The sequence below is a fragment of the Cervus canadensis genome, chromosome 14 (genome assembly GCF_019320065.1).
Source record: "Cervus canadensis isolate Bull #8, Minnesota chromosome 14, ASM1932006v1, whole genome shotgun sequence".
Classification (NCBI taxonomy): domain Eukaryota; kingdom Metazoa; phylum Chordata; class Mammalia; order Artiodactyla; family Cervidae; genus Cervus; species Cervus canadensis.
In genome coordinates this window covers 4667023-4683944 of record NC_057399.1, presented here as the reverse complement: position 1 = coordinate 4683944, position 16922 = coordinate 4667023, and the positions used below count along the sequence as shown (strand labels likewise).

General features: G+C 39.1%; 1 protein-coding gene across 1 annotated transcript in view; it reads right to left on the bottom strand.

Moving 5' to 3' along the window:
- HPGD (15-hydroxyprostaglandin dehydrogenase) overlaps positions 1-13317 on the bottom strand; it is a 38458-nt gene extending 25141 nt beyond the window's left edge. The window contains exons 1-3 of the mRNA XM_043487034.1: positions 11625-13317; positions 11224-11347; positions 8572-8678 (exon numbers count right to left, since the gene is read on the bottom strand). Coding sequence (XP_043342969.1) covers positions 8572-8678; positions 11224-11347; positions 11625-11717 — 324 coding nt within the window. The 5' untranslated portion in view covers positions 11718-13317. The remainder of the gene's footprint in view (positions 1-8571; positions 8679-11223; positions 11348-11624) is intronic.
- Between the last annotated feature and the right edge of the window lie 3605 nt (positions 13318-16922).

Sequence of the window (16922 nt, the reverse complement as noted above, 5' to 3'; positions counted from 1 at the left end):
CATGAAGGATGGCAGATGGAAGAGATGACAGGGACTGTCCTGATGATATCACAGAGCTGCAACATCCAGCAGCCCTGAACTCAGCGTCCTGTGAGATCACATAGCTGTTTCACCCAGACTGAGCGGGAGATTATTGTTCCCTGGACACATGGTCTTCAGTAATGAAATCACTTAATTTTGTTCATCACTCCTGCAGCTACCTTTTTGATAGCTTATTCTGTTTTATTACTGACACCCACATATAGGCACCTTTTCAGTTTTATTCTAACATTTGAGAATTAATTGGCGCTTCCATGGTGGTCCAGTGGTTAAGAATCTGCCTTGTAATGCAGAAGACACCGGTTTGGCCCCTGGTCCTGGAAGATCCCACACGCCACAGAGCAACTAAGCCCATGTGCCACAACGACTGAGCCTGTGCTCCACGACAAGACAAGCCGTGCACTGTAACCAGAGAGCAGCCCCTTGCTCTCCACAATTAGGGAAAGCCTGCGTGCAGCAACAAAAATCCAGCACAACCAAAAATAAATAAATAAGAACTAACCACTACCAAAAGCAACTTATGACATGCAACGTATTTGAAACCTTACATTCCCTTTTAGATTCAAGAACGCCTCTCCCTTCAACTCAGACTTTTAGAAGAAAATTTCCTTTTGAAACCTTAATTCCTATGACTTTCATTCTTTACAATACTGCAAAGAAAACAATATAACAGAGAAGGAGATAACGAGTCTGAACCTGAGGGCATATATTGATGGTTACCTTCTTTTTATTTTAAAAATTCCTTTTGGAGTTTCCTTGACAAGCATTCAGAGTTGCCTCTATACCTAACAGTAGTTTTAGCACAAAGAAGTAAACTGGATTCTATTCACTCAAGCCATGCATCAGTGTGATATTAAGCAAACTCAGGGAGAATGCATAAAACTTGCACATGATTCTCTTTTAAAAGGAAAAAAAAATCTTCAGTGGTTTATATAAGAAGGATTAAAAAATGTACATGGCTGGAATTACTGAAGTCAGATTCTGTGTGTTTCTGCCCAGGTCTCTAGCATGTCTGAACAGAATTTCTGTTTATGTGTATTGGCACTACTCTTTTATTCTCAGGTATTTACAGCTTTGCTGACACCTGTTTTGGGTTTTCAACATCTACATGATGCAGCCAGATAGAAGACTGGGGAATGTTTCTAATTTTTTTAAAAGCCAGATTTATTTCCTGGTTTTTGATGAAGGAGGAAAAATAATTATCATGCCATCTATTATCAGGTTAAGAATTGAGTAATTTTTCAAATGAAAGTATTCTTCAAATAAATCTACAAGAAAAAAAAAAACTAATGTTTTAGCTGAACATATATATTTTCACCTCTCTTCCTTTACTATGACAATCTCTTCCACATCCCAGATCATATATTAAGGAAAATTCAATGTCTAATTTTATGTGTGGTTAGTCGTTCAGTTATGTCTGACTCTTTGCAAGCCCGTGGACTGCAGCCTGCCAGGTTCCTCTGTCCATGGGAATTCTCCAGGCAAGAATACTGGAGTGGGTTGCCATGCCCGCCACAGGATCTTCCCAACCCAGGGATCGAACCCAGGTCTCCAGTATTGCAGGTGGATTCTTTACCAACTGAGCCACCAGGGAATCCTTAATTTTACATAGTGAGAATAAATAAAAACTTGACTATTGACCAAAAAATCTAATGAACACATGCTTACTCAATATTTTCAGTTATGAAGAGAGAATTTTTTTATGTATACTGAAATTACAATTGCTTAGTATTCCAAATCTTAAAATACTTTTTTTCATGAATTAAGGCATTCTGTAACTTAAAAATCACTCTCATAAATTCCCCTATCCGGGAAATAATTCTCTAGTAATAAAGATAAATGGATAAATGAACTTAACTCCTCTCAATAAGCATCATGTCTTCTATTATACACACATATATGTATAGATAGGCTTCCCTGGGGGCTCAGCAGAAAAAAAAAAAACCACCTGCAATGCAGAAGACCCAGGAGATGTGGGTTTAATCCCTAGCTTGGGGAGATCCCATGGAGGAGGGCATGGGCTTCTGTGGGGGCTCAGACAGTAAAGAAGAATCTGTCTGCAATGTGGGAGACCTGGGTTTGACTGCCGGGTTGGGAAGATCCCTGGAGAAGAAAATGGCTACCCACTCCAGTACTCTTGTCTGGAGAATTCCATGGACAGAGGAACCATGGAGTCGCAAAGAGTCAGACACAACAGAGCAACACACACACACACACACACACACACACACACACGTATATATGTTCCTATCATATTTGTGTGTGTGTGTGTTTACTACTGAAATTTTCTAATCTGTTATTTCCTTTATCTCATTTCCCTCATCTCATTTCCCTCCACTCTGGAGTTGCTTTCAGTTTATTTATGGTTCTTGTGCTACATAGTAACTAAAGCAATTAAAAAAAATTCCGTCATATAATCATAAAACTTTACCTTTCAGGTTCTTGTTTTCCCTCCAGTCAGTTTTCGAGGGATACTAATAAAAATGATCATTTTTTTTATGAAATCTATTTTCATCCTTTTTTCTTCCATGTTCAATCTTTCAAAATTTCTACTTATTTAGGTGATAAATATGACTGTGTTCCCCCTTGCAGAAGCTACTTATAATTCAGGAAGCCTTGCCTAACTAACTAAAATAGGTCTATAGGGTCCTCAGATATGATAGAGTTGCAATAATAGAAAGTAGTTATTAATATAAGTTGTAATCAGCATGCTTGGGAGCCAAGAAAAAGAAGTATGCTTGACAAGTGTTTCTATCTGTTTCCTCAACTCTTCATTAAAGGCAGAGTAGAGCAGAAAAGTCTACCTCATTTAGAAATGAGATGGTGGGAATGAAGAAAATGTGACTTCATACAAATTATGTTTTATTAAAGCTTAACCAACTTTAGAGGTAAAAGGACTACTTTCATCCTTTCCCAATCTGGGAAATTCAAAATCAGAAAAATGAAATAAAAATTCACAAATTTAAAAAAATATTATTTATTTTACTTTTATTTATTTCTTTGGCTGTGCTGGGTCTTAGTTATAGCATGTGCTGGGTCTTAGTAATGCAACCCAGGCCCCTTGCATTGAGAACATGGATTCTTACCTATTGGACCATCAGGGAAGTCCCAAAAGTTCATGAATTTTAAATTCAGGTACAGAACAAATCCTTTTAAAGAATCCCCAGTGATAGTCATCAATTTTGTTTAATTTTTATTTGAATATACTAATGGAGTCAATACAAGTTAGTCATATGTCCAAATTAAGTTATAAGTCCCACCCGAGTACAAATGAGTTATTTAGGCTTATTAAAGTTTCAAATAGTGAAATAAATACATTACCAAATGACTTTATCAGTATTCAAAGTGAAGTCTACCTCTGCTCAATGGCCAGATCAACCTTTGACAGCTATGCAAAAATTCTTTCTTTCCTGAATGTTCCTTGTGAGTCTGAGCAGCTATAAATAAGGCTCCTGTGGCTGATTTCAGACTGAAAAGGAAGGACAGAGAAGTCTAATGGGAAAAAAAGGTTGGGAAGAGGTTTACTGGAGCTCTTATGTGGGACACATGGTGAGAACCACTGTCCAAAGAATAAAGAAGGGATAAATTTGGTAAGGAATAAAAGTGGAAGGATAGACAACACTGTTTGCAACACTGATGTAATAGGAAACCATCCAAACATTGTGCTGAAAAACTGAAATGAATATCCATGTCTGCAAAATATCATAGGATAGCAGTTTACTTTTCTTTTTTTTATTTTATTGTACTTTTATTTATTTATTTTTTCATTTATTTTCATTAGTTGGAGGCTAATTACTTTACAATATTGTAGTGGGTTTTGTCATACATTGACATGAATCAGCCATGGAGTTACATGTATTCCCCATCCCAATCCCCCCTCCCACCTCCCTCCCCAGCCCATTCCTCCGGGTCATCCCAGTGCACCAGGCCCGAGCACTTGTCTCATGCATCCAACCTGGGCTGGTGATCTGTTTCACTATAGATAATATACATGTTTCGATGCTGTTCCCTCAGAACATCCCACCCTCGCCTTCTCCCACAGAGTCCCAAAGTCTGTTCTGTACATCTGCGTCTCTTTTTCTGTTTTGCATATAGGGTTATCGTTACCATCTTTTTAAATTCCATATATATGTGTTAGTATACTGTATTGGTCTTTATCTTTCTGGCTTACTTCACTATGTATAATGGGCTCCAGTTTCATCCATCTCATTAGGACTGATTCTAATGAATTCTTTTTAATGGCTGAGTAATATTCCATGGTGTACATTTTTAATTGAACATCTACTAAGCATGCAAAACAAAAATGTCTGCCTTGAAAGAACTTACAGCATATTAGCATAAGTTGTACATGTATCAAAATATTACTACTAAAATTTCAAAAACTGATAAGCCCTATGAGGATAAGTTACATTGTATAAGTTTTCAGAAGAGGGAATGATATGTGGTGAGGTTCTTTAACTAACTGATGACTCTCTGACATGGACAAGAACATGGAAAAACATGGAAAAGACCACAAATGGAATTGTATAATACAAGGAAGCAAATTACATCCAGAGCAGAATTGAAAAAAAATATTATACACAAACCACACACAAATATTTGCATTCTACTACCAGAGATAATCAAGTTAGGAGGACAATGATTAGTCAGACTCTAATCTACTCTTGGAAAGAGTATTGTAGGTAGGAGTGAAGGAACTTGTTTTTAAGTTATATATGGGTGACAAAGGTTATAGCTTGTTCTCTTTCTGTAATATTAAACAAATGCCATCAGTCTCTGGAGTTAAGCTAAGGAGTGGCTTCTGTCAGCAGAGTTCAAAGAAAAGTAAAGGCCAGCTGAGTTTCAATGAGGAAGAATCCTGGAGAGTGAGCTATAACCAAAGGGGACAAATAAAATTCCCGTCCTCCAGAATTCTCCATTTGCAGATAATGCAAGAACTTCCCAGCTTGGAGCAGATGTTTATTCACCTGTGTATTTATTATAATAAAGCAAACATGCCCTCTCTGCTGGATGAAAACAGATCATTAGAATCTAATCCTATTCCCCCTGTGATATCTCTTCACTATTTTCATGTTTCTTTATATTAACTCTAATCATACACATGTTTTCTGACAGCTGATTTCTCAGAGAAAAGACACAGTAGGTGCCCGTTATGAATGACCTGAACATGGGAAATTTACATCCTAGGGACCTCTATCTATAAAATATCTGCAGTTTTACTGATGAAACTAAAAATAAGAGTGATACACAAGGGAAAGAACTGTTGTGTGCTTTTTTTTATTAGTATAGCTCAATTTAAAAAATTTGGTCAATTTATGTGGTTTCAGAGAGTGGCATAAGTTCATAAGAAATATATCTTCTTTAAATTCCTGAAGTTTCCAATTGGTTGCATGCTCAAAAAAAATTTCTTTTAAACCTGGCAACCAAAGGATATACTGAAGTATGGTTCATAATCAGCCAGGGATAACCACCAAAGAGTACACATAAAATGTACTATTTTCTTGTCAGCCAAAGAAAATTAAGGCTATCCAATGGAATTTAAGATAAGAATGGAAACAGAACATAAACAAAAAGAAAATTTAGTGAACATGAAGTATGAACTAAAGCAAAAGGAATAAATCCTAACAGAAGAGTAAAAATAAATATGAGTGGCTTAAATTCACAAATATAAAAAGCATTTGTTCTAGGATGTGATTTGAAAAATAAGATTTTACATTATACTGTTAGCAAGAGACAAAATTAACATTAAAGGTTATTTTCATTTTCAAAATAAAGAAACAGAAAAAAGTATGCCTAGGTAAATGAGAATCAAAAGAAAACATGGATGTCAATTTTATATCTGGAAATAGAAAACAAATAAAAAATCCCAGGTTGCAATGGGGTTAAAACTTTAAAAAGTCAACACTAGTACAGCCACTATGGAGGACAGTGTGGAGATTCCTTTAAAAACTGGAAATAGAACTGCTAAATGACCCAGCAATCCCACTCCTGGACATACACACCGAGGAAACTAGATCTGAAAGAGACACGTGCACCCCAATGTTCATCGCAGCACTGTTTATAATAGCCAGGACAAGGAAGCAACCTAGATGCCCATCAGCAGACGAAATGGATAAGGAATCTGTGGTACATATACACCATGGAATATTACTCAGCCATTAAAAAGAATTCATTTGAATCAGTTCTAATGAGATGGATGAAACTGGAGCCCATTATACAGAGTGAAGTAAGCCAGAAAGATAAAGACCAATACAGTATACTAACGCATATATATGGAATTTAAAAAGATGGTAACGATAACCCTATATGCAAAACAGAAAAAGAGACACAGATGTACAGAACAGACTTTGGGACTCTGTGGGAGAAGGCAAGGGTGGGATGTTCTGAGAGAACAGCATTGAAACAAGTATACTCTCAAGGGTGAAACAGATCACCAGCCCAGGTTGGATGCATGAGACAAGTGCTCAGGGCTGGTGCACTGGGAAGACCCAGAGGGATGGGATGGAAAGGGAGGCGGGAGGGGGGATCGGGATGGGGAACACATGTAAATCCATGGCTGATTCATGTCAATGTATGGCAAAACCCACTACCATATTGTAATTAGCCTCCAACCAATAAAAATAAATGGAAAAAAAAAGTCAATGGTTGATAAATTATGATCACAAGCCATTTATGCAGAATTAAAACTGACAGGATGACTGAAAGAGATAGGCAAATTGAGAATTGTCATTTGAGATATGACTACATTCTATTCAGAAACAGACAAATGAAGGAGATAAAGTAAGCAAAGGAATAACTGACAGCCAAATCAAATAGAAATATTTTCAGAAAATGATAAGATCTTATCATTCATAACAGAGACACAAACATAAAATTAAATTAGGTGTTAACTAAGCAAAATCAATGGTATTAGACATTGATATACCATGATAAAGTAAGATTTAGCCAAGAGATGTAACTATGGTTAACAGAATGAAAATATTTCATTTTACTTAACTATACTATTTGCGTAAAGCAGAAGAAAATCAAAGAGTTGTCTCAACTCAGAAACAGCAGTTGTGAGGTCTCTAAACATACACACACACATCAGAAACATTTTGAGAGACACTTGACAAACACCTTTGAAAGTTATTTTGAAATATGATACCCAGGAACGCTTGAGACAAATTTTAGATAGAACTAGAAGGAGGGTATTTGCACTTTAAAATAGTACCTTTTGATCTGAGTCAAAGGATTTTAGGTATCTGTCAAGCTTGGGGTGCAACTCTGTACCTTAAAAAAAGTAGTGCTCACAGATTACCTTTTTTTGCGAGTTAGGGTAATTCTCATCAATTCTATCAAGTTATTACAGTTAAGTCATTACTCAGAGAATGTCAATTCAAGTCAAATATTTATTGACTAAGCACTATGTTCAGAATATCGTGTTGATTACTGAGAGAAGAACAAAGAAAAACATCACATGGTACCTGTTTCTAAGAAGTTGAATATGGTGAAGTAGGCAGCACTCCCTGTGTGTTAATATACACACCGTGGCCCCTCTGCACTTTACACATGCCTGCTTTGCAAGACTAATAAAAAAGATTACCAAATAAAAGAAATTACCAAGGGCATGGTGACCCCATGCCCTGCCCAGCTCTGACATCTGGCTTTAGCTAAAGTTTGAGTATTTCTAAACCCCAATGGTTTATGTCATGTGTTTATAAAATGGGATAATCAGTAAGCTTGTAATACAATGCATAAAACAAATTTTATTTCCTAATTCTACATTTTCACAATTCAAGAAAGAATTAAATAATCATCAAACATTGTGGACATGACACACACATGCGTACACACACATACACTGACATTAATAATAAAATCTTAATTATTACAAAGTCCAATGGTCATTTTAGCCTTGTTTTCTATTGTAGTGCTGGAATTAAATTTAGTTTTTAAATAAATAATGTAAGGCAGAAATTGGAAAGATTTTTTTCTGAAAAAATTCAAATAGTAAACATTTTAGGCATTGTGAATCATAGGGCCACTGTCACAATTATTCAGCTCTATTGCTATAGCATAAAAGTAGCCAGAGACATGTAAATAAACCTTGGCTGTGTGCCAATAAAGCTTTACAGACACTGAAATTTGAATTTCATATATTCATACATTTCTTTCTTTTTTTTTTTTTTTACTATTTTTTCAACTATTAGAACATGTAAAGCCCATTTGTAGCTTGCAGGTCATACAAAAACAGGTGGCAGGCTAGTTTGGCTGGAGATCATAGCTTGACAACTATTAAGTTACTCAATAAATGATGTTTTTTTTTCCTATTTCCTTTTAATATTTTAAGACAGATTTATTTTCATAATTGAAAGTCTCAAATGTCTTCCTATTTGTGAAAGGAAGTGCTTTTTCCCCTAGCTTTTTGTAAATTCCCTTTTTCTAAATTGTAGGTCATTATATTGTTTCCATGAAAAAAACCCTTTTTTCCTTTTAAGACACTCTTTTATGAAGTAATTGTAAAGAATGAACATGGTTTAGACAACTTACCAAATTAATCTGCAGAGTTTTTTCCCAGTTTTTCTCATTATTCACTCCAGCATTATTGACCAAGATGTCCAGCTTTCCAAAGTGATCTACAACTTTCCTAAAAGTATCTAATAAAAAAAGAAGACATTATAGATCTGTTCTTACTTTGCACAGATACATTTACCACACTGTATGCCCTGAAACGATGTTTTAACTTATGCAGTCTTCTGGTGAAAATTACACTCCTAGACTGTGGCTTATTGCCTTGCTTCTCAGTGTGGTTTGTAAGTCAGCAAGGATCAATCAGAATTACCTGGGAACCTCTCAAAAATTCAGAATCAGTGGTACCACAGACCTACAGAATCAGAATCTTAAACTTAGTAAGATCCGTAGACAATTTGTATGCACATTAACTTTCTGTAAGCAGTATCTCAATGGAGTAAATTTTAGAGAGCTGAGCACCCTGTGCTAAGTGCTCTTGGAAGTCAGTTTGGGCAGCCAGCATCTCTGTCCCTGAGAAGTTACTGAAGTTCTGTGGTTTAGCCTATGACAAACATCCTTTTAAAAATAAGCCATACTATCTTCAGAAAGTGTCACATTAAACACTTGTGTATTCAGATCCATTATGATCGTTTTAGTGCATCTAGTACCTAGTGGGCTTCCCAGGTGGTGCTAGTGGTAAAGAACCTGCCTGCAAATACAGGAGGCACAAGAGATGCAGGTTTGATCCCTGGGTGGGGAAGATGTGGGGAAGATCCCACATCTTCCCCACCCAGGGGAAGAGGGCATGGCAGCCCACTTCAGCATTCTTGCCTGGAGAATCCCATGGACAGAGGAGCCTGGCGGGTCCACAGGGTCACAAAGAGTCGGACATGACTTAAGCGACTTAGCAGGTACACGCACACTCTTCAGAACTCCAGAACCATCTTACAGGAAATTAGGTTGTCAAATACTAATGGCTTCTCACTTTTGGGCTCAAGCAACTCATAGTCTAGGTTTTGCTGACATTTAAAAGCCACGGCACCCTTTATAATTTGCCTAAACTCTTCCTGTTGCTTTTTTTTTCATCTTTAGGTCATCTCCAAGAACTTTTTCACCTCTGTATTTTTACCATTTCAATGACATCTCTTGGGCCACATGTCTACATAGTTTTAAAAGTTGTAGCCCACACTAAACCTTGAAACTGGAAGAGCCAATGCCAAGTTTTCCTAAAATGCAAATAAACACTGATGTCTAGAAAACATGTGGCTTTCTCATTGACCATCATGACTTCTCCTGGTCACTCATTATGTGTCTGGTTTCCTCCTCCACAATCAGTTATCCTTAAGGAACGTGTTTACAGCCAAGGTACTAATTTTAAATACTGGGAAGCAAAACAATTAAGATTAAATGTCATGTGCAAAACTACATAATTCAGACAGAAATAACTTTCAGATGACCTCTACTGTTCACTATTCTATCAGCATGGCTGTTGGGATTTGACATGACTTTACCCCTGAAGAAAAATACCCTGTGCAATCAGCAAAACTTTATCCTCTGGCGAAATACATTCCTCTGGCACTGTGTTTACAGGTCTCTTCTGCTCACACTTATAATCCATGTTATGGGTCTTTATAAAATTTTCAGAGTTTAATTACATAATTTCCTTTAAAACAATTTCCCTGAACAACAATGTGTTTCCTTCTAACATACCACTCCATTTTCACTCTTTCACAGAACACAGAACACTCCAACATTAAAAAAAAAACAACACACACACAGACTCATCCATGTTAAGAAAAGTACTAAAGTGACTTTCATGAAAGTTTTTTGATCCATTAATTAAAGATGTGCCTAACAATTTTTTTCACTTAGTCTTTCAATAAAAAACTGTGAAATACAAATGTTCTATTTTCTCGTTTTTCCTCGAAATACATGTATTTTTTTCACAGATCTGTTGGACTTCTAAATGACCAAATCTGTTTTTTGTCTACACCAATACTGTCTCTAGATTGGTCAAGTAGATCTGTCTATCTTAAGCGAGTAGACAGAAACAGGAAAGCACTGAGGAAAGTCTGACAGAAACTTTTCTTCTGCAATTCTAACTCTGCAATACAACTATTACTGTTTTTAAAGCATTTCATAGGGGAAAAATCAGGGAGAACATCTGGTCAAAAGCATCCAGCACAGCTGTGATGACAACCCTTGACCTTGCATTCTAGCATGTTCCAAGGAGAAACATTGCCACATTTGATTGCCATTGGACTCTGCTGTCTTCCAGCTTTCTGGGAGAAGTAGTTTGCAGTTATCCCCTAGCCTATTTTATCTTTCTAAGTTCCATTTGCAGGTTCAATCATTTAATAACTACTGAAGCAGCACTATCTTGGAATACACCAAGGAATTTTGATTACATTAGGTGCTGCCAAATGACTAAAAGAAAAGGATTTCTCAAACATGCTTGGCTTTTCTTCCTCCTTAGTTGTTTTATGTTTATTGGGATGTCAGAGGAATTTATGTCTACTGGGATGTCAGAGGAAACGTAGCAGTCGGCTATCTCTTGGAGCTCAGCGGTAGTTGCTTTGCAGGAGGTTGCCTGCCGCCACCCCAAGCTGGCTCTCTGGCGCAGGCTGCCTTCAGGTTGCTACTTGCTCAAGGCGCGCTCTGCGCGAATGGATTGATTTCCCCCTCGCTTACCTCTCAGTTGTTCCTGATCGGCCACATCGCACTGAATAAACAGAGTCTTCTGAGGTTCAAACTGCTCATCCAGGGCAGCTTTACACTTGACACCTGCTTCGAGATTCCAATCGACCAGCGCTACCTGCGGACAAAAGGAGAGGAATCGAGATCCTTCGCGCCTGATAAAGCAGACAGACCGACAATGCAGAGACAACAGGAACCTCCTCGTTTGGACCTGAGATCGGGCAGTTTACAGATCGGGTTCTCTGCCGGCGCATTCGAAGTCCGCTGGAGTGAGCCAGCCTGGACAGCTCTGGAGGCGGCAAAGAGAGCACGGGGGGCGCAGCCTGGTCGCTCACTGCCGGCGGCCGCGGCTGGAGGGCGGGTCTCGGGTGGGCCGTGCGCCCCGCCGCGCTTACCTTGGCGCCCTTGAGCAGCAGTGCCTCGGCGGAGGCTCGGCCGATGCCCTGGGCCGCGCCAGTCACCAGCGCCACTTTGCCGTTCACGTGCATGTCGCCGCCTGCGCTCGGTGGGCGAGCTCGGCGTCTCGGCGCCGCCGCGGCTTTTAAGGACCCTGCGCGCGCGCATGTGTGGCCGGGCCGCGCTCGCCTGCCAGTGGGCGGGGATGAAGCTGTCAAGCCGCGCCGGCACCCAGGACTGTGTCACCTGGCCTGAGCGCTCCGGCCCGGCGATCTTTGCCTTCCTGACTCGTAGCCGAGCCTAGGAGCCTCCCCCTGCACTAGGGCATGAGACATGCGGTAAATAAACAGCTCTGCCTCTGCGGAACTTGTAACCTAAGCTAGCTGGGGAGAAGATGATGATTTGGACGCCCGCTGGCTGGTTAAGGAGCACGCAGAAAGGTTATTCCCCAGAAAGAGATCCCTTCTGTGCGCCGAAGAACACCCCCGTAAAAGGGGGGCAGAGGAGAGGTTGAAGAGCTTGGATTCCTCCCCCACCCCCACCCTCCAAACAATCGAAAAAGAAGAAACAAAGCAAAAACCAAAAACAGTAAAGCACAATTTTAGGGACTGCACTTTTGTCTCAATCTAAGTTTTTAAATTCTTATCTCACGGACATCGAAGTGGGGATGGAGAGAGCAGAGGCGACTAACACTGTTTTTAGGGGGTTTTTTGTTTTGTTTTTACTGAATTGTGCTTTGGACAAACCTGTAAAGGGGTTGGAAATGAAAAGTGCATTGGGCTCTGAACAGAAAACTCCTGAATCCTGTCTTTCAAGACTGGAACTTTTAGGAGTCTTGTTGACACTCCGGTTTCACATCAGCGTCAATTCTGGGTCACCCTGAGAGTGCCCAGCAAGAACTGTCATCACTGACTGCACTGGGCTTCCAGCCTCTCTGTCAGCCTGGTGAGGTGCAGGTTCAATGGAATGTTTGCTGGTTGAGTCATACTAGTTCTGGAGGCTTCCAGTTAAGCATGGGACAGAGGTTCCTGGTCCTCCAGGAATTTGAGCTTGAGCTGTGCACTAAGATGCATTCAGCTGGGGATATTCCACTGACTCTGTCTTTCTCTCTTTCCTGTTATCGTCTGCAGGCTTCAGTTCTAGTTCTGTAAACTGAATACCTGCCTGGCATTTATTTTCATGATCAAAGAAATCTAAGTACTTGGGGAGACAGAGGTCAGGCAAAAAGCTCACACAACAGGGATGAATCCTTTGTGTACTTCTTTGTTGCTCCCAAGAGGCAGCAGATGAGGTAACTGGCATGCAGGCATGTATGGGGAGGGTGTGTGAAATATAAGTTGTCAGCACATCACTGAAACAGAAGTCTTTATATTGAAAGAGAATAGCAGAGGATTTTTAAAAAAAATTAAAAGGAAGCAAAGGAAAACTCAAACCTCTAGAAGCACGTACAGAACATAGAAGAAAGGAAATGTTTTTCTTTATCAGGAAAGAACTAACATAAGAGCCAGAGAAGGAGCCGCTGGAGTGACATGGGGACGTGTTGGAAAAGCATATGGAAAAAGAGTTTCAGGGAATAAAGGAGTCATTACTAAGGCAAAGTACTCTGATAAGCACAGGGAAAGAAGGATGAAGAAATACTTTAAAATTTTCCAGACAATAATCAGTGTCAGTATATTTGCTTTTTAAATTTGATTTTTGTTCATCATGAATTTTTTTTTAATCAATGTTTATGTTTACTTATATTTTGGCCACATCCTGTGGCTTGTGGGATCTTAGTTCCCCAACCACGGATCAAACCCATGACCCTGCAGTGGGAACACGAAGTCTTAACCACTGGACCCCCAGGGAAGTCCTGGCGTCAGTATATTTAGATGGCACAGAAACCAAATGCTGAAATTTAAGGGAAAGAAGGATGAGAAGGTGAACATTGCAGAGGTTTAAGACCAACATGACATGGGAAGCAATAGATTGCACGGTAGTTGGAGAGACTAGTAAGCAGATGAGTTATTCTTTTAAGAAAGGATAGGGATGGATTCAGGTTAAAAGCCAGCCAGTGAGAGTGAAAAACAGGAGAATAGAAGCGGTAAGGGGGTGGGTGGGTGCATGGCTGGGTGGGTGCATCAGTTGCAGATTCAGACAAAGCTGGTTTGGGTCTTGTCTCTCTGCTCCTGCCTGATTGTGTGACCTTGAGCTAGTTGCATCAATGCTGTGTTTCAGGGCCCTTATTGGTAAGTAGCAGCTCCTATCAGACTTTAGGGACAATGAAATTAGGCCTGGCATAAATTGATAACAATTTTAGCTCATATGAGATGGAGAAAAAATGTGAGAAACAATTTTATTAGTAGAAAGGAAAGACTGGGAGTTCGAGCACATTGGTAACCCCCACCCCTTTCCTTCCCCTTGGTTTCCATGGTGACTGTCTTTGTTCAGACCCTCTATACTTTCTCTTCTGACACAAATAGCAGTTAGACTCCTGAATTATTTCTTTGCCTCCAGATAGCATTGACGTATATACACTACCATGTGTAAAACAGATAGCTAGTGGGAACCTGCCGTATAGCACAGGGAGCTCAACTCAGCGCTCTGTGGTGACCTAGAGAGGTGGGATGGGGAGTAGGGTGGGAGGGAGGTTCAAGAGGGAGGGGGCATGTGTGTACATACAGCTGATTCACGTTGCTGTGCAGAAGAAACTAACACAACATTGTAAAGCAATTATCCTCCAATTATAAAAAAACAATTCCTTCCAATAAAAATCCTAAAACACAAATCTGATTATGTTTAGACATTCTTATGTTTAAAACCCTTAAAATATCTCAATCCTTGGCATGGCATGGTAGGCATTCCACACCCCTGATCTTTCTTGTAGCTCCTCTTTACAGCCTGGGAAGCTGCACCCATTAACACTGACCTCACTGCCCAGGCTCAGGCCTTTGGCATACCGCTAGTGTCTGCTCATCTGAGCATAGTCCTCTTCTACCTTCTTCACTCATCTTCTTACTGAGCTGAAGAACTACAGGGGAAACACCACTCACGTTATTATAATTACCTTCCTTCCTGTCTCTGAGTGTCTTCAAGGACAGCTGTGTCCTGACCATTCAGGGCAGAGTCACCCAAAGTGAGTACTTAGTAAATGTTAGTAGTTTAGTGTTAGTCACTTAGTCATGTCTGACTCTTTGGACCCAATGGACTGTAACCTGCCAGGTTCCTCTGTCCATGGAATTCTCCATGCAAGTATACTGGAGTGGATTTTACTCAGGGATCAAATCCAGATCTCTTGCACTGCAGGTAGATTCTTTACCATTGAATGAAGAAAAATAACAAGTATGATATGTGAGATAAATGTGAGATATGTGTTTGAAAGAAGACAGAAAATTTGAATTAGATGGTGAAAATTCCCGTATACTGTGATTACTTTTTTACACAACTTAAACATAAGATTGGAAAAAAATACATGGGTGTTATATCTTTGGAGAAGAATGTTTTGAGATCTTATTATATTTTATATGAAAGGTACATTTTCACTTAAAACTCTCTATAGGATATTATGTACAGTATATTTGAAAATCAAAACAGGTACACTTTATTCAGTAAACAAATCCTCCATTCCTCTATGACTTTTTGATAAACATTTCTCATCTTCTGTCCTCCTAACATTATTTAATTTCATTTACATTAACTTACTGTGATTCTATCATCAATGTAATTTATGTAATTAAAAACATAATTCTTAGCTAAAACTAGGTTAAATCTGAAACAAATCATATTCATATGATTTTTGAAAGCATTTCATTGATAGGTTATGTTTTAGTTTGTTGTACAACGTTCTCTTAAAATAAAAAACAAAAATTAAGAGTCAAATTAAAAGGGATTATTTTTTCTTTAATGCAATTGTAAGTATTAGGTTATGACCAACCTAGAGAGCATATTAAAAAATAGAGACATTACTTTGCCAACAAAGGTCCATCTAGTCAAAGCTATGGTTTTTCCAGTAGTCATGTATGGATGTAAGAGTTGAACCATAAAGAAAGCTGAGCGCCAAAGAATTGACACTTCTGAACTGTGGTGTTGGAGAAGACTCTTGAGAGTCCCTTGGACTGCAAGGAGATCCAACCAGTCCATCCTAAGGGAAATTAGTCCTGAATATTCATTGGAAGGACTGATGCTGAAGCTGAAACTCCGATACTTCGGCCACCTGATGCAAAGAACTGACTCATTTGAAAAGACCCTGATTCTGGGAAAGATTGAAGGTGGGAGGAGAAGGGGACAACAGAGGCTGAGATGGTTGGATGGCATCACCGACTCAATGGACATGAATTTGAGCAAACTCTGGGAGCTGGTGATAGACAGGGAGGACTGGTGTGCTGCAGTCCATGGGGTCACAAAGAGTTGGACATGACTGAACAACTGAACTGAACTGAAGTATTAGGTATTTACTCAGAGGCAGGCATTCCATAAAGGCTAAATATATAGCCTCTGGAATCCAGCTCCACCAGCTACTCCTGTGTGATCTTGGGCAAGTGACTTAACTTCTCTGAATCTCAGCTTCCTCCTCAGTAAAATGAAGCTGATGATAGTACCTATGTCAAAAAATTGTTATGAAGACTATACCAAATTGAATAAATATAAGTCAAGTGCTTAAGCCTGTGACTGACACATAGCAAGTGTTATGTAAATGTTATTCTCATGAAGCACTGTACATATATAATTGCATTTATTATTTACAACCAGACCATGAGGCAGTTATTATTATGGTTATTTTACAGATGAGGAAAACCAGTTTGGGGAGGTTAGGGAATTTGGCCAAGGTCACTTATCTCGAAAATTGAAGGAGGTGACTTTGACTCTAAGTGTGGCTGACTCCTGAGTGGTGCTTCTTCTTTTTTTTTTTTCCAATTAAACTTTTTATTTTTTTGAGAGTATTGTAGCCGAGCAGTACTTTTCACCATGTCTGAATAGTGATTTCTTTAAGAAACACAAATAGATTTTAATTCAAATCAGAGTTCCTTGTCCACTTTATATTTTCACACAGGCACTAGGCTTTGTTAGCTCAGCTCTGACTTGTCGAGATGGGCCAGTCTCCACTTGATTTTCCTTTGTCCTGTTTTCCAGAGGTGAATACAGACATCCCAAAAGCACCTAGTCACAGGCCCCAGCTTAGACAGAGGCAGATCAGTCACTTAAAAGCCTATTTAATTTATAAATGATCACATATAAATCAATAGAGAAATAGGCTTTTTCTTTATTGAAACTGAAGGGCCCTGCTGAAACAAGGCAATTTCTGCTGATATTGGCATTCT